The sequence below is a fragment of the Pteropus medius genome, unplaced genomic scaffold (assembly GCF_902729225.1).
Source record: "Pteropus medius unplaced genomic scaffold, Ma_sr-lr_union100, whole genome shotgun sequence".
In the NCBI taxonomy this organism is placed as follows: domain Eukaryota; kingdom Metazoa; phylum Chordata; class Mammalia; order Chiroptera; family Pteropodidae; genus Pteropus; species Pteropus medius.
Genome location: NW_024344437.1, coordinates 7,573,658 through 7,591,896, shown reverse-complemented (window position 1 = coordinate 7,591,896; position 18,239 = coordinate 7,573,658). Strand labels below are relative to the sequence as shown.

Below are 18,239 nucleotides of genomic sequence, written 5' to 3'. Positions count from 1 at the left end.
ATCTTTGAGATCTAGGACTGTGCAAAGAGTTTGTAGGCTTGACATCAAAAGCATAATCCATAAAGAAAAATGGATTAATTTGGTCTTCATCAAAATTTAAAACTCTTTTTTTTTTTCTGAGAAAGATTCTATTAAGAGGCTGAAAAAACAAGCTACAGAGTGGGGGAAAATATTCGTCAACCACATATCCGACAAAGGTCTAAAGTCTAGAATATATAAACTTAACAGATAAAAAAAACCACAAAGAATCCAATTAAAAAGGGGGCAAAAACCATGAAGCGATATTTCAGTAGAAAGAATACGCATATGGCCAATAAGCACACGAGAAGATGCTCAACGTTATTAGCAATAAGGGAAATGCAAATTAAAACCACAATGAGTTATTACTACATAGCTATTGTAAATGCTAACATTAAAAAAAACAGTGACAAACACCAAATTGCTGGCAAGGGTGTGAAAAAGCTGGATCCCTCATACACTGCTGGTGGCACTGCAAAATGGCATGGCCACCCTGCCAAACAGTTTGGCAATTCCTTAAAAAAAACTAAACATCCTGCAACCTTGTGACTGTACTAAAAAACAAAAACAAAACCCAAAACAAAAACCGCTGAATTATATACTTTAAGAAGGTGAAGATCATGTATTTAAATTATATCTCACAGTTTAAAAAAAGTTCAGGTAAACGCATAGTCCAATTGCCAACCCGCAGAATCGTGAGCTAAATAAATGGTTATTAAAAGAAAATGGTTATTAAAAGAAAACGAAACACCTAAATATTCAATACCAGAAACCCGGCAGTTGCACTCTTGGAATTTTATATCAGGGAAATGAAGAATATATCTGCACAGAAGCCTGTAGACGAATGTTTATAAGAGCTTTATTCGTGATGGCCCCAGACTGGAAACCCAGATCTCCTTCAGCAGTGAATGGTTTACCACAGTGTGGCCCCGTCTGTACCATGAGCAAGAAAGAGGAAGAAACTCTTGATCCACGTGAGACCTGGGTGAATCTCCTGAGAATTTTGCTGAGTGAGACTAAGGTCAAGACCCAAAGGTTACACATCGTAAGATTCATTCCTAGGACATTCTTGAAATGACAAAATTCCAGAAATGGAGGACAGGTGAACGGCTGCCGGGAGCTAGAGAGAGACTGGGAAGTTGACGTCTATGAAAAGACCACATGAGGGATCCTTGTGGGGATGGAAACGGTCTGTGTTCTCACCACACGACGGTCAATGTCTTATATCGCGGGAAACTGAGTCCAGGGAACATGGCGTCTCTCTGTATTATTTCTGACACAAGTGCACGTGAACTTGCAATTATCTCAAAAGAAAAAAATTTAAATTAAAAACAATCTCTCTCCATTCTTATGCCGTTCTCTTCTATTTTGTGTTTCTCCGTGGTTAGTCCTTCTCAGCAGTGAGAAGAAACATTACGTTGCTACATCGCTGAACTCCGTGAGACGGGGCGGGACACCCCACCCGCCTCCCGCAGGCACTCTAGCTGAGGGAGGGCGGCCACCGCGGGCAGAGCCGTCTGACCTCATTAGCCGAGCAGGCAAAGTCGAATGTGGATGACCGCTCCGGCGCATATGGAAACCATTACCTCATCCTGCAGCTTGCAGTGAGGTGGCGAGGCTCCCCGTACAGGGCTCCCCGGTCCCTGGGTGAGTCTGCGCAAGGTCAGGTCAGGGTCACGGGGCTGCTGGGAACAGATGACTAGCAGGGCACCTGGCTGACCCAGACAGGCCTCTGCGCAGAGCCGTGCAGGGGGCTGAGCAGCCCCAGGTGTGATGGAGTGTGCCAGGACCGGCCGAGGCACTGGGCATGTCCCCACGGGGGTATTTGGGGGAAGAACAGGACAGAATCACACTGCAGCGGCGGAGCATGATGCGAGTCAGGGAGACGCAGCTTTGCAAGCCGAGAGGCCTGTGACAGCTCCCCGCTCAAAATCACGTGTACTAACTGCAAGACCCCGGCTTCCGGTCGGAACCAGGTTCCCGCTACGCTTCCCCGCCCCCTGCTCCAGCCACGTGGTGCTCCCTGCCACACCTGGGGCGCTAAGCACTTACCACCTCAGGGTCTTTGCACTTGCGCTCGCTCTCTTCCATGGGGCTCTCTCCCTCCGTTCCCTCGCAGCAGCCTCCTCCGACCAGCTGATTGTGACACCCCCTCCTCACTCTCTAGCCCGTATCCTGTTTTGTCTTCCTTTACCCCTCTTTTCACTACACGGCTTGCGTTTGCTGTCTGCGCTCTCCGTCAGTTTTCCGAGGGTGGGGATTTTGTTTCTTGTTCACAGTTTCTCGCCCAGCCCCGAAACCAGTGCCTAGCACGCAGCAGGAGCCTCAAGAACTGCTTGTTGAAGGATTCAAGGAATGAAGAGATGAATAATAAGGGAAGGCGGGAGCAAAGTACGAAAGCAAAGACAGAGGCTGAAATGCAAGGCCACAGGGCCCCTTGCTGTCTTCCTTCCAGAGGCCCCTGAGCACATCCTCTTCGGGAGGGAGGAAGAGGAGCCGGAAGAACCTTCCAGGACATCTTCGCAAGCAGCTTCCCTTTAAAAAATGGAATTTCCAGGGCCACAGGACTATACTCTGATTTTGCCAAGGAAGAGCTGACCCTTGTCGGGCAGACGCACAGTCTGGCTAAGAGCGACTTCCTTGTACCAGACATGGGAACCAGGCCCAAAGGCCACCCTCACGTGAGGATCCAACACGTGGCCTCATTTAAGGCTGTTAAGTAGGAAACACGGAGGCCCTTACTATACCAGCGAATTGAAACATAAGCCTGAAAAAAAAAAAAAAAAACACGCCTCAAGGTCACAAAACCGAAACCTAAAGACGGCCAATCACAGCAGCCAACTGGGCTTTAAGATGCACGATCAAGAATTTCCCTTCTGTGCTTCTTCTGCCTTTTCTCTGTTACTCTCTTCCCCGTCGCCGGAGCGATGCTGACGGCGCCCGGTTCACTGCTGCCTGATTCGAATTGAGTTTTGCTCACGTAAGAGCTTAAAAAAATTTTTTAATATGCCTCGGTTTACCTCTTAACAAGGGACAAGGATGTGAAGTGATGAAGGAGGGAAGAGAAGAACAAGGGAGGGACATTTGTAAAAAGGTGGTGACGATTTTAAAGGTGTTTGATGGTCTCAAAGAATAACCGGAGGAGAGAAACGCCCAAGAAGCAAAGGGAAACTTAAGCCAGGTATTAAGGACAGTTTTTGGACGATGAAGCATATTGGGCTGGAATATAACTTCCCGAGGGTAGCTGGCAGCTTTATGACGTAAAGTATTAAAAATTAAATGTGACTTAAAAAAGCATCTAATATGGGAAGGCAAAGACATGCAGATAATGACTGAATAGTATTTTTTTTAATCGATTCAATTCCCTGTATGTGAAGTTACCTTATATATATGAAAAATAAAACAGATTTGCCTAGTAGAGTTTAAGATTTGGATCAAGTGTGAAACGTGGATCTAGCTCGTGACCGCTATTCTCCTTTAAAAACACCAGACTTTCTAGCAGGCCCGTTCATCTGCAAGTTCAGTACAATAAGACACTTTTCTGGTCCCATCTCTTCTGTTTTCTCAGCATGCCCTTCAATACATACAGGGTCGGGTGATAAACATCTGACTTTACAAATTCAAATAAGCATCTAAACAAACAGAATAATTCAGAGCTGGCCCCAAGTACTCCCCTGACTTGACTGTTGAAGTAATTAAAGAAAGATGAACTTCACTACCGATTAACCTCCTAAACACTAATTAAAGATAATGAGGGATCAAGGTGCCTGGCACGGCCTGACCTCTCTGCCTCCCAGAGTTCACGAGCGGGCTGGTGGCCCGTGCAAGACTCACAAAGGGGCGAGGGATAAAGTGGATGCAGGTGCCTGCTTCGTGCCGTCTCCCTGGGAAATTGCACGCACAGCCCAGTCGGTGGGAATACAATAAACTCTGTTGAGAAAATCTAGATAGAGGAAATTTTACCTAGAGTATTTGTTTATGGGACTTCGGACCATGAGTGAGTCACTCAAAGTTCAGCCCACCTCGTGGAGGGATCCAGAGGCCTTCGAGAAATTGTTTTTTTAAACTACGGCATTTTAGTCATGTTTTTGAGCTGCTTCAAGTCCGTTCTGAAACAAGGTTGGGTGTGTATAAATAAGACGTTAAAATAGAGCGCGTGACCTCATGACCGTGGGTAGTCTGGAGCGCGGCCATGCCACCACGACACTTGAAGTATTGTCCTCCCATTCTTCTTCTGCTTCGTCTCAGGCAGAGGGATGCGGCGTTAGCAGTGAAGTCCTAGGAAGACTCAGAAAAAGCCACAGAAACAAGTAATTTGTGTGCGGTGGGGGTTCCCTCCCTTTTCTGAAGAATGTGTTCTGAAGAGGACGTGGCACGGGGCCTAGACATTCCTACACGTCATAACTACGGTGACCGTACGTAGATTGGAGGCTGAGCTGAATGCGTACGAAGTGTGTGGCTGCCGCTCTCATCGCATTTCCAGTCAAGGCCGCTCCCCAGCTCCCCAGGCGGGTTCTGGAGCCCAATATCTTCGCTCTCAGGGCAGAGAAGGTATCTGAGTACGTGACGTGACAGGACAGGCGGTGAACTCTACTAGCTGGGGCTGACGCCCACGCTCAGCTGGACACGTAGGTGGTTCAGCTGGAGCCTCCTCGGTCGCTAACCTGTGACAGATCTCCATCAAACTAACTGAATTGCTTTGCAGTTGGAGCTAAAATTTCGTTTTCCGTCCATAATTCTATACATACAAATACTTACAATTTTGTTTCCTGTGGCCAAGTGGCTTGGCTAAATACTTGAAAATGTCTCTTGAAAAATGCATCTTTCGCAAAAGAAAATTAACCCATACTCTTTAGCAGACGACTGTAAACAGTGGGTTTTCAAATCAGCAATGCGAAGAAAGCATGTATTGATTTTTCGATTGAGGCCACCCCTGCGGAGAAGTTCCATGCAGAACAAGCAAGAACCAACCACACCATAGAGGCCTTTCTTATTTTTATGTTGATGGTTTCGATTAAGGTAAATGGAAAGGGAAAAATTAACATCCTGGTCATTTGAAGGCTGATCGGATGTAGACCCAGGCCTGAGGCCTAGGTCGCAAGGGGCTATGACATTTACTTGGCTCATGGGCACGGTGGTCTTGGCAACACATTGAATCCTTTCTGGGCCTCGTCTTTAAAGAAGCATCGTCCAGGTGGACATGGGGAGCTAGGCAACGCCACACAGACTTTGCTAGCGTCTTTCACTACCTTTAAAACAGGGTTTACTGAACACTGATGAGCAGATGGATAGAGAATGCTAACGAGCCCTTCAGAGGCCGGGCCCTTGCCTTCTTCCAGGCTGTCCAGTTAAAAAACCTGCCCCATATTTCTGGCAAACCATTTCTTTCAAAATTTCAAAATAAGATGACTGTCCACATCATTGCTTATTCATGTTTTCCAGTTTGAAGAAGAAGTCTCTTTGGAAGGACTGACCTGGATCTTGCGGTGTGCGGGTGCCCTGACAGGTAGGGTTAGATGACTTTACTCTTGGTACCTAGCAGTCTGTGAAAAGATTCATTGCAACCGGTGTGGGGACAGCATTGTGAAAGACACGGCAGGGAAAAAAAAAGGAAAAAATATATATAGGGCACAGGAGAGAGAAGACACAGTTCCCTTTCTTTTCCCAATGGGAGGGGAAAAACCTTTGGATTATGAATTTTTTAAAGGAATGAATTGAATATTTGATATTAATTTTTCATATATATTACTTGGCCTCTCTCTGGGCCATCCATAAAAATGATGAAATAGTGACACAAAGCCACAATGTATCGCCAGCGTTTGACCACTGCACTTCCTGAATGGGTAAATGGTACTAGAGAAGGCTGACAGCTGAGAGGAAGAAGCATTTCTGCTGTGGGAAGCTATGGTCTCTTTCTAAGATAAAGAATGGCAGTCTTCAGGGGGCCGGCGAATCCCCTCGAAATCCAGCGCAAAGCTGACATGTCAGGAGATGGGGCGTGGCTTCAGTCAGGGTCTCAGAGGTCTGAAGCAGACCTTTGTTGCCTTCTCTGCTGAGGAGCACTCACGGTGACACCCCAACTTTCCCACAGAGAGGGATCCTGGGTCCCCAGAGCAGCTCTCTGCCTGTGGGAATTGGCTCAGGATGGTCCCTCCGAGAAAAGAGAAACGTATCAACAACTTGTCAGGGTCACTGTCTCCCTTCTCTGTCAGTTGTGAATGAGCTTGTACATGGGGTGACCTCCTCGTGATCATGACAGGGGTGGGGTGGGGGTGGAACGAGTACACGGCATTGGAACGAAGTGAAAAGATGGAGAGAAACGTGGTCTCTGCTGACACTCCTGGCTAGGGACTCGTAGCCGTGACCGCCCTGTGGCAGGACGAGCCGGGGACCACTCACACCCTGAGGGGCACTTTGGACTGAGGCCTCTGTGACCTGCATCTAAAAGCATCTTACACTGATACAAGGGGTTCTTTTCCAAAATAACTAAGAACCACTGGCCCAAGGATGGACTTTAAGGGACCAGGAGAGAGAGCAGGAGCATGAACCGAAAGGATGTGGAGTAGAGAAGTGCGGAATATGGCTTTTGATTCTTGATCTTGAGACCGTGAGGTGCGCCTACTGGTTGACTTTTAAAGGACACTCTTTGGGTGTAACTCACGACAGTAATCTAGGTTTCATCATCCTTTCCGTTCTGTGACCGGCATCCATTATTTCTTACCCATTAGGTCTCGTGTGAGAAACAGAATCTCACACCGGAGGCCAGTTTACGGCGAGGCCCAGGGGGCCAGCCTTCTAAACCTGCACGTTCAGTGGCTGAGTGCTTATCTGCCAGGCAGTGACTAACCTACAGTTTTCCTCTCAAAAAGGATGTGAGACCGCTATAAGAAAACCTTTTTGTAATGTTAAATTCTTCTAGAGTGGGGGCGAAGGGTGACTTTCAAGTACACTCGGATGAAATACGCACAATATTCACGTCCCAATACGACCTGCGTGGGACAGGGCTTCTGGGGACATAGAGACTTAGTTTTGGCCTGGACGAACTCCAGAGACCTTGATGAAGAAGGGCCAAGTGGCTCTGTAATATTCTCTACTCACAAGATCTCGCTCTATGGTGATTTCATATAGGTGAGGCTTTTGATGACTCCCTGTGGCTTACAGAATACAGCCCCAGGTCATATGATTCGGCCCTTACCTGCTTATCCGAACTAACTGCTCACCGCCATGCTGGACACTAGGCTCATCCGACTGACTTTTCATTGTGCCTGGAAAATTCTGCATCTGCTGAGCTATCTCTGCAGCCCCACCCCCTCCTCCTGCTTGAGTCCCTGCTAACAAATTCTAATTGGCGTGACCCCGACCCCCACCCGGCCAGCCTCCTCACCTTATTAAAATACTTTTCACACTGTATCCCCATTCTCTAAGTACTCGCCATTGTTACTTGAATCTTTTCCGATATATATATATATATTTTTGGCTAGTATGATCTCTGGCAAACTGTAAAGTCTCAATACATGCTCTTGCCTGAATTAGCGTCACCGTAAAGAATGATGACATTAGCATCCCCGAGCAAACGTATACGAGAAACCATGTTGAAAAATTCTCAGAAGTCCTACTTTTACCCAAGCTGACCCCTGAAGCTTCGGAGGAAAACGTACCAAGGCTCTGTCACTGAAATCTGTTTTTATAACATGATCTTCCACAACAGGATATTTACCCACTCACGGGCATTTAAAAAATCATGACACTACTTGCTCAGTGGGTGTTTTGTAAAAAAAAAAGTTCGTAAGAGTCCGGACGTTCAATGGGTAATGGGTCATAGAAGAAAAACACTAAAGGCGTGTTGTATCCTGCATTGCACACAGATGGATGGACAAGAGTTTGGAAGCACGTATTATAAACTTTACTGTAAACTCTATGATCGAGTTTTTCTTTTGCCGTTACTTTGTTTCCTTTGGTTTGTTCTTCAAAACGGTAGATGAGAAATGCTGCTCACGCACCCACGCACATCTGAGCTGCTAGAAACGGAAAAATATTTGCTGCCTACACTTAACCTGAACGGCAGCAGCGAAAATCGAAATGGATCAACAGAGGGTATATCTGAGCCTGCAACGTTTCTGATGAGGTCATAAGTTGGACACGCTCCAGCTAAGCTATGAAAGAACAAAAGTCAGAGGACAGGAAACGCGTGCACGGTGGAAGCTGCTGCGTTCGAGAGGAAAATTAATGTAAGGACTATGGCCGTGACGTGACGTGACGTGCACGTGATGGAACGCTGCGGTCACGTCCCTGGAGAACATTACACGAAAGGGAAGAAGATGAAAAAGTTGCCTATGAGAAACAATGGGAACCTAGGATCTGAAGCGCGTCGACGAGGATGTCTGCTGGGTCCAATGGGAGGATTTCCTGAAGGTTCTCGGAAGAAGTATCTGGGACCGGACGGTGTACTTGGCCTGCAGACATCCCTCGCCAAACGGCGCAGACAGAGATTAATCTTTTTTGAGGGGAAGAGCATATTTTCGTTTGTGAATAGTGAAGAAATGAAAGCGAAAGCCTTTGAGGAGCAGCAGGGATGTGGCATTGCGAGGGCAGCACGACTTGTGGAGGCAACACGCAGCGGCCTGCACGGGGCAGGGACGCGTCGCCGTGGCGTCCCTCGGGGTTATCCGAGAAAGAGCTCGCTGCGTTCTCCTGGGAAGAGGCGCCGTGCCTCAAACACTCCGAACGCGGACGATCTGTGGATGTCCGGTCGAGGAATACAGCCCGATCTGTCCGGCAACGTGGCGGCGACGAGGCCGGCACACGACCCGGCCCCAGGCCGCTCTGCGGTGACATCCGCCTTCTGTGGCGCGTGATGAGATGGCAGGAGGCGGGAGCGTGCTGGGGCGACGTGGACAGTTCTTCGCTTTTCGACGGGTTTGTGGGGCTGGGTGGACACGTGCCGAGGAGGGTCAGTGCCGAAGCGGACATCAAATACAGACGACCGGCACTGTCCCTTCCAGTTCTTTTTTCTTTACCAGAGTCCAGTACATCCAGGAAATTCAGGAATCCCCTTAAATGCACCACAAAAACAACTTGGCATCTGTGCCAGAAGGTTCTACCCTTTCCCAACTCGGCCCTCCGAGGGACTTGGGAGTGGCCCACTGAGAAACTGGCAGTCGAATACTGTCCAAATTGTAACTCGATTTCAGAACGGGTGCCCCGTTTTCCAGTTTGTCAGCCTTCTGGAACCTTTGCTCTCAGCAGTCCGTCACAGTTGGAGCCGGGGAAGAAAGGGGAGTCAAACCGAAAAGCAAACAACTCACTGATAATGCAGTAGAAAAGTGACCAGCGGAGTTCCTCTAAGACTCTCTTGAAGAACTAATCTCCACTAGGAATGTAAAACACGTGTTCAAACAATAGAACCCACACGAGGCAAAAAAAATGAACAACAAAAACATCTCTGAATATTCCTATTGTTGCTTTAATGGGTCACATAAAGCCAATTTTCAAAAATGAAGTTTAAAGTGTTTCATATGACTTTCGAAGGGACGTAACGAACCATTGGCACTAGCAACCGTCATTAACTTTATGAGTAAAAATGATTTTCGAAAAGGGGTCTCGTTAGCAAATAGAGAAAGTTGACATTAACTTAAGAAGTCATGATCCAAAAAATAAATTTCTTCAAGTCGTCCTAAAACTACGGTCCGAGGAGGCGCTACCGGCGGACCGTGGACCAGCCCGCCTCCGCACCTGTCGGCTCACCTCCCTCCCTCTCCAGGCAGCGGCTCTCCCGTCTTCTCTCCCGGCGTCTCACAGAGACACTCGGCTCCTTGACCGTGGCAGTGGGCCTGCCTGGCGAAGCCCCCGAGGAGACCGTGAACGCACCGCTTAAAAGCGAACAGGACATTCTTTCTCTGCTTCGCGACAAATGATAGGTGGTATTTATAAAAGCTTACGTTATCAAACGCCTGCCCATAACGACGACAACAACAACGACAACAACCACCACAACCACAACCAACAACGGGACATTTGGGACTTAACAGCCATACAATAAGAGGGAACCAGTTATTTCCCGTTGACACGGGCGGCTTAGGTACTAACTAAATGCTAGTTAGACGGTTTAGTTCCTTAAAGAGCTGATTCTCCTCGAGGTGTCCTTCCTGTGCCAGGAAGCGAACGGCCACCAGAGCCCCCGTCCGTGGGCCAGCGAGCCTTTCTGTGACGTCTGGGGACAGCTGCCTCCTTTGCTCGCCCGTGCGTTTCTTCGCCTGTTCTGAGGATTTGTCCGCAAGGCTAGTGCTTTGCCTTGGAAGCATTGCCGACTCTTCCGTTGTTGTCTCAACTAAACATCTGCTGGCATTAGGCCTTGCCCGAGGTTGTTCCCTACGTGAGATTAAACACATTCATTTCTTTTGTAGACCACGCCCGGTCTCTGTGAAGGTGATTCCCACCCGACATCATCTTTCTCAATAAGGCTTCTCTTTTCTGGACCATGTCTAAGCACTTAACGGCGGTCATAAACCCTTATGCTTTTATTTGCTCTGAAGTTGTCAGACTGTGTGGCTTCTGTGTTCCTTTAGGGGAGGGTCTGGTTTCTGTGTTTGCTCCATGTTCTTTCTACACAGAAGGACCTAGAAGGCAACGGCATTCGGCTATTATTTTCTAGCTTCCTTGCTGCTCTGCACTTGACATTGTCAAATCGGCAGACGTGGACGCTTTCCTGCGGCCTCGGATGGGACTTCCGTGCCCTGGCTCCCAGGCAGGTCCCCCTCCTGGGCTCTTTGGGGCTCCACTGCTTTCCACACAGTAATAAAGATGAATTTGAAAATGGAAGCATTCGGGCGGCTCTCAACACCTTGGCTTCATGGAAGGAGGACTGGAATTAGAAGACGCGGGTCCGGTCTCTGTCTTCAGTTGGGTGACGCTGGGAGGGTGACGCCACCTCTCCGAGGCTGCGTCCCCTCGTCTGCACGGGAGAAAGCTTTCATTCACAGCACTTGGTGACAATCGTTATGAGGAAAAGAAAATGGGGCATAATTTCTGTTATGCCTGTTTTGCTAGTCTCTCTACCATCGTGTACGTTGAATATTTAAATAATTTAAAAACATTTTAAAAATGAATGAACGGAGGGGAGCGTTGGGGGCAGCGTCAGCTGCGGAAGAGCACGGCCGAGATGGGCACGGCGAAGCCTGGGTGGGCAGGGGCGACAGGAGGCTGAGAGTCACACAGGTGACAAGAGGGAGAGGAGGCCGAGGACATTCTGTGGCCCGGGTGGAAAGTGGCTCCTTTCCGAGACTGTGCATGAGACCTGGTGACCCTCTGGATGCCGAGAGGGAGTCTGAGGCGCTGGACACCTGTGGTGACGGAGCAGAGAACCGTGAGGGCCGGGCTGGTTCTGAGGGGAGAGGCTGAGCTCGGGCATGGCCGTGCTTCTGTCTCAGATGAACATCCGGGGAGCAGGTCAGCGGGAGAGGCTGCAGCTGGGGAGGCGGCCTGCCTGCTACACCCTCTTCTTTGCAAACAGGATGACTGGGGAAACCGTCAGGATTCTGAACCCTCCCACGATGCCCCCCTCTCCCAGGCTCACTGTGGCTTGCCCACACTGTGCCTGGGGTTCAGCGGGTCCTCTGCCCGGTCCTCCCGCCTGCCCCGAAGATGTAAACTAGAGGATGTGCTGTACCCTCTCTCAGTGCGGGGAAAACCCGCCTGTGTGAAAATGGCCAGTGACGTTTCGCTGTTATTCGGCTTCTCAGTTAGGTGGGTGGACATGTGGGTGTTATGACCGTCTGAATGCTACATGTGCTGCAGATTTAATATGCACCATTTCATTTAAACCTCACATCAACTGTATGATGAGGAAACTAAAACTCAGAGAAGTTAATAACTCAGCCAAGGTCACACAGCTAAGTGAGTGGCAGGGCTTGGAGCCCAACCCGGGCCCGTCTGTCTCTGCAGTCTGTAATCTTTCCTCTACTTTGTGACATGGCCATGGAAAAAATGCAGCAAATGTAAAATAAATCTTAACCAGGTGTTGGAAGCAGACATTTGCCACCTGGTCTGGAGAGGTTTGTTAAAATGATGCCATAATTTCCTATCCTTTTAGCTAATAAAAAAAACTAATAGATACTTTAAGGGGAAAAAATACTGTGGGAAGGGGTTAGAGAGAAGCAAAGAAAAATCAGAAACGCGTATTGCCAATACCAACACTTTGAGAAAAAAATAGGATATAAAGTCTCCATTGGAGAAATAATACACAATAAGCTGGCGTCCCTCCTACTTGGGGGCTTGTTCATATTTATCTTTGACTCGGCAGTTGTGCCAGCTTTGACTTGGAGGTGTGACAATGCCAGGTAGCTCTTTAAACGTTATTTTAAAGGGCAAAGGATTTCTGCTTACAGATCAAAGCACAATGGATAGTTTTTAGTTGAGTGCTCCCTCAAAATGTACTGGGGAGTTTTTGCTTTTGCTTTGTAACATAATTGGTTTTAGGGGAGCACCAGGAGAGTGCTGCCTCTGTCCCCAGGTCACCGGCTTGGACCTGCGCCCCGCCTGTGTGGAGGGAACCTTGACATGGAAGCTGGGTGAGCACAGGCGCCCAGACTGGGGACTGAATCAGATTTCCCTCCTGAATTTCCAAGAGGCAGACGGGCTGTCTGGATTACCTCATGTGCACTGGCTCGGCCCTGGGAACACAGAGGCCATGTAGCAGTGTTCGGGGAGAACATAAAACCAGAGTGGAGATTCGGTGCTGGCTCACCATAAAGTGACAACCTCGACCAAAGGCACAGAGTGAGCTGTACTCTGGCGGGAAAGCACTTAAGCCAAAGAGAATCTTACTAGCTTGTTGGCAAAAGTCAGGGGCAGCAACCAGAATCTTTGACCTTGAAACTGGAGAAAATCAGCCCAGGGCCCACCCTTACCCCCTCCCATCAACTGTGATGAACAGGAAGAAAGTCTAGAACGAAACAAGGGTCCCCTTGTTTATTCGGACTAAGTGGAAGACTGATGTTCTCATCAGATGTATTCACCTTTCTTGTTGCTTGCCAAAATACCTAAAACACACAACAGCCCCTAGTCCATACCAAGGAAGAAAAGCAACTCGAGGGGGAAAAAAGTTAGTTTGTCCTCTTACGTGGCATTTTAGGCAGTTGTTTAAATTACATTTGTAAAGCTAAATGGCCAGTAAAAGATTTTCTTCCACCAGGAAAAAAAAAAAAATGTCATGAGTGACATTAGGACTAAAGAAGGAAAAGAAAATATTACCTAAACACCGAAAAAAGGAATTCTTCCATTTAGCTCCTAATTTTTAGACGTGGGCAAAGTAAGGCCAGGCGTGACAGGCTCCAGTCTACATAAAGAAGAGTGGGACCATCTCTTGGCAGAGATTTATCGAGGAAGATGGTTGGGGGAAAGGCCTTCTCAATGTCCAAACACGAACACGTGTCCGGCATCTGTTAAAGGTACACAAACGACGCGTCCAGAAGAACGTCCCGCCGAGAGAAGACGAGCCGAAATCAAGGAAACCACTTCCGCTCGTCACCTTCGCTGTTTTCTCACTTCGTTCTGTTTCCTAGACGACATCCATCTCTGATCCAGCCCCTTCTCGCTACCAGCTTGTTTTTCTAAGTCACGAGAACAGGCTTATTTATGCATAAATTCCCCAGGCTAATTTTGGAGGAGAGGGTTCACCGACACGACCGTGCGGGAGCATGTAAATAAAACTTTAGCACTTACCAAAATAGTGTAACAGTTCGGGGCTTAGACAAGATGCATACAACGTTCAAGTACTTTATTGAATAAATAAAGGGCACACGGGCTGCTTAGAATCCCTAGCCACCACTTCAAGTCGTATTTGTAAATTCGGCACAAGAAGGTTTTTAAAAAGATTTTTGTTCTATTTTTCATGAGCACATTCCTGAGAAAAACGGCTAGCGTATTTGCCAGTGACTTGGGCCTGGGAGTTCTGACTCGGCAGAACGTCCGGAAGGACCTCTATTATCAAGCCAGGAGAGAAGGGGCCCTCTCACTGGAGCCAAGTGACCACCTGCGTCTCTCTCGGCATCTTTCCGTGGCCACTTTCAACACGAGCGACACACGCCAGGCCCCAGCAGCCCCGTGCAGATCACGCGGGTTTGCGTTCCCTTCCTCGCCTCCACCTCACCGGACGTGTGCGTTTCTAGGCAGTCAGTGGACAAATATTTACGTGCCAGACTCAAAGCTCCAGAGAGATGCACAAGTAAGCGGAAGCTAAGCGGGTGGGGAGTAAGGAACGGGGAGTGTGGGAAGAGAGGGACTCAAAGACTCGGGATGTCTCAAAGAGGGAGTCTGTAAGATCTTTAGAAGGAAGAACACAGATGAAGAAATCTCCCCTCCTCTCCCTCCACCCAAGGCTTACCTCCCCCGGACCCCACCAGCGCCCGAGGTGCAGAGGACGCCCGGCAGGTGTGCGAGAAGGCAAACGAGGGTGACAAAGGAGCGATTGTGAGGCAGCTCTGGGGAGGCTGAGCAGGACGAAATCGCCTCTCTCGCAGAGAGCAGCGCACTGCCATTATCTAGTTTGCAGATGGACCACCCAGAAAACCTGAGAGCAATTAGGAGGGAGAAAAGCAAATGGGGCGGGGGGTCGCCGAGGAGGATGGGAGGCGTGGAGTCCCCAGGCTGTCTTAAGCTAGGAACTCGAAAGCGAGGCCAGACACTGGGACCCAAAAGGAAACGGACGTCGCCAGGCAGGGGTGTGCACGCTCACGCTCACGCTCACGCTTGCACCCCCAGTCACATCAGCAACAGGGTCGTGAAGTTCGCGCAGCCATCAGAAAGCAGATGTTCAGACGCGGAAGGTAGGAAACCACGTTTAAACCCTAATCATCCTCTGATGTCCCCCGAAACATGTAGAAGTGAATTCCGAACAGGATAAGGGAGTTTTACAAACGACGAATTCTTTTTATCAATGAGCGAAGGTGGTAAAGATACATGCTTTGGGAAACCTAGTCTCATTTTTTTGGAAAATATTTATGAATAAGAGTTTTATACGAAAAAAAGAAAGAAAAGATGGCCGACAGCCCGTGCCTCCCTTTAACGCTCTCCTCTCCTGCCACCCTAAGGTCTCGTGGCTGACATTTTGTGCTGCTGTTCTGGGCCAGGCAGCATGCTGTGTTGTACATACTGCTGCATCACCCCCCCCCAAAAAAAAAACAAACAAACACTATTCTTCTTCCTCTGTAACAGATGAAGAGACCATCTACTATACGAAATATCTCGCTCAAGGTCGCTTGGCCGATAAGCGGCTGAGCCGGAATTCAAATGCACGTGACCCTCCGACCTGAGTGGGTTTGCTCCCCGCACACAATCTGACTTGGGTGCTCCCAGCCCCCGCCACCGGAAATACCCTCTCATCATCTCTGCCTACCAAGTTCTTCACACCTCGAGGCCCTGTTTCCCATCCTATCTCTGACGTGGAGCCTTTCTTGACCTCTTAAGCCAGACGGCCTCCTGGATTGCTGCCTTTTCTGGAATGCCCCCCGTGCTCCCCGCCTCCTGTCCAGGCTTGTTTTAAGAACCTCATAGGCCAGCATCAGACCCTGCTCCCCATCGGATCAGACAAGTTAAGTTGTGTTCTCACGTCACACTATATGTAATGTTTTCTCGCTTGATGCTCGAAAAGGAGTTTTAGAATTTTGCTTTGAAATTCTCATCTGACTTAGAAATGACTTATGACCTCTCAGGAATCACTATGTATACTCGAGACCTGTAAGTTGCTTTCAAATAACGATAAAACTTATGGTGCTTATTAAATAGCTTAACGGCAATTGAGAGTGATAGGTGTCCTGTGGAGTTTTAAACGTTTATTAATTTCAATTTGCAGTGGCTTTCCCTTCTTTTTAGAGCCTATGAATATGTTTCTATTCAGGTCTCAAAGAAATTTCTAGGTCCTTGAAAGCTGAGTAGGTGCTAAGCACTGCATCTTAAGTGTCTAAGGGGCAGAAAAACCCTGCCTGACCTGAGCCCTGAGCCCTGAGCCCTGAGCCCTGAGCTGTCTTGCGCAATGGTTACGGATAGGTCTGCCATGAGCCACGCCCGTAGTCAGGGTTGTAAGCGTACCTACCGGTTTTTGTCTTGATGACTAATACTTTTTTTACAGCAATTAGCACGGCTGCCAGACAATGAACACTATGGACTCACTTATTAAAAAATAAGCCATAAATAAACACGAAACCACAACTTTGATTTCAGACTCTGCCATCCCATTCCTAAGTTAGCGACCGTTATTGGAAAGTATACCCCAAATACTTCTCAAAAAGTACGAATGCTTTGTCTTCATTGCTTTGAAAGATGGTACAAACAAACGGACTATAAAGAAAACACGCAGTACGAATCTCGGCAAGTATGCAACTTCTAGATTTTTTTTTCTCATTACCTACACATTTCTCTCTAAGCATTTATAACGTAGGCTATGCTCATAATTTCCGAGATGCTGCGTGTCTCTGATACAGTAATGCCTCTTTATTACGCTGCAAATTGTCCTTAGGCCCAGGTAAATTTTCCTTTGATATTATTTAGATTTTAACTACATGCAACCTAATAACATTTTCACATGTGATTAAACAAAAACTAGTCACGCATCCAGCTGTTAGGTATGGAGACGCGGAGCCTGATGCTCCATGAAAAATACAGAGAAAAACAGCCACATTTGTCTCCACGAACCAGTCAGTATGTGACATGCTACTTTCTCAGCACCAGTAGAAAACAATTCATCAAAAACAAAACAAAACAAAACAAAACAACCCACAGGTATACTTGAAGGGAAATGCAACAAGATTTACATGGATAACACGTATTGTTCGGTGTGCAAACCTCCCTGGGCGACAACTCATCCTTCAGTATAGTAATTGGGCCTGAGATCAAAAGGCCTCGCTATCGACTACTCTTCGCTAATGCCGCTGGAATGACACTTTCCCACCTTAAGAGAATATTGCTGCTGTTTCTGTTCTCAGCATCTGGCTTGTTTTACCCGTGTCCAGACCCAACAGAAACCCCAGTTTAGCCCGAGGGCAGGTGCGGTGACCCGGGAAGTCAGATTCACGTTGCCACCGAGAGAGCGTGGTTTAAATCTCACCATGACTACATTCTTGGAGGATAACCAAAATGCTTGAAACCGAGGGGAGGGAAGGGGACACGGGACGGCACAGTGTGGCGAGGGGCGGGGAGAGCGTCGGATGGGATGGGGGTGCCCACCTCTTCCCGTTACTGTCGTGAAGCATCTCTTTTCCCATCACTCTGGACTTGGTTTCCAGCTCCTGCACCTCCTGCAGCAACGTCTTCCTGCAGGTATGCTTGGCCCTGTGTCACAAGAAAAAGACAGTAAGAACAGGACACGTGAACTTTGTGCAGCTGCGAAGACCAGTTGGCGGTTCCCCTCTTGGGCCACATCTGGACGCCATGTGACTGACTGAGGCTGAGGCCTGGGGCGTCGTGGAGCACCTGTGATCCCCGAGCATGGCGAGGGCTCCACCTTCATCGCCTGGGGAGTCCCTCAAGGCCTGCAGAATGTCAGAAGCCACCCCCGCTCCCAGGCGACTGCTTTCTGCTGACAGCCTGCAGATCTGGCTGAGGATCCCAGCCATTCAGACCAAAGACTGAGGCTCCTGGACACTCATGAGTCCATCTCCAAAGCTTCCCACAGCAAGATTTAATTAACAACCCAGAAAATGCTTTAAACCCTCACCCCAGTGGACCTGTGCTGGTCCCTCAGCCTTGTCCCCTTCCTGTGATCATAAAGTCTGGGGTGAGCAGCTTCCTCTCTCTCTTTTCAGTATGAGAAGAGCCAGTGCCACAGCAAGACTAAGATTTACGATGCCAGAGATCAGGCTCTTCATGCCAACCCCTCAACCTGAAATTTGGAGCCAACGCCAACGCCAGGCACAGCTTTTCCAACCTCCTCTTGCACAGCCTGGCCATGAGGGACCACGGACGATTGGCGGAGTGGCAAAAGCAAGCTGGCCTTTGCAGTACAATTTCCACCTCCGCCTAGACACTCACTCGTCTTGAATTGCAGGAAGAGCTACGTGCACCCTTTTTCTGATTAAACTTTGAGGAACATCTTACATTGCTCAAACATGTGGCTGATCTCAGGGTCTCCCTAAGATTGAGACGAAACAGCTGGAAACAATATTGGTGAAGAAAAGGCATTTAAGAGGATACAGGTTAGAAATAGGTAAAAAAAAAAAAAAAAAAAAAAA

General features: G+C 48.3%; 1 protein-coding gene across 1 annotated transcript in view; it reads right to left on the bottom strand.

Annotated features, from left to right (window-relative positions):
• LOC120610682 (phospholipid-transporting ATPase IB-like) overlaps positions 1-18,239 on the bottom strand; it is a 130,197-nt gene that overhangs the window by 14,458 nt on the left and 97,500 nt on the right. The window contains exon 7 of the mRNA XM_039873093.1: positions 17,236-17,340. Coding sequence (XP_039729027.1) covers positions 17,236-17,340 — 105 coding nt within the window. The remainder of the gene's footprint in view (positions 1-17,235; positions 17,341-18,239) is intronic.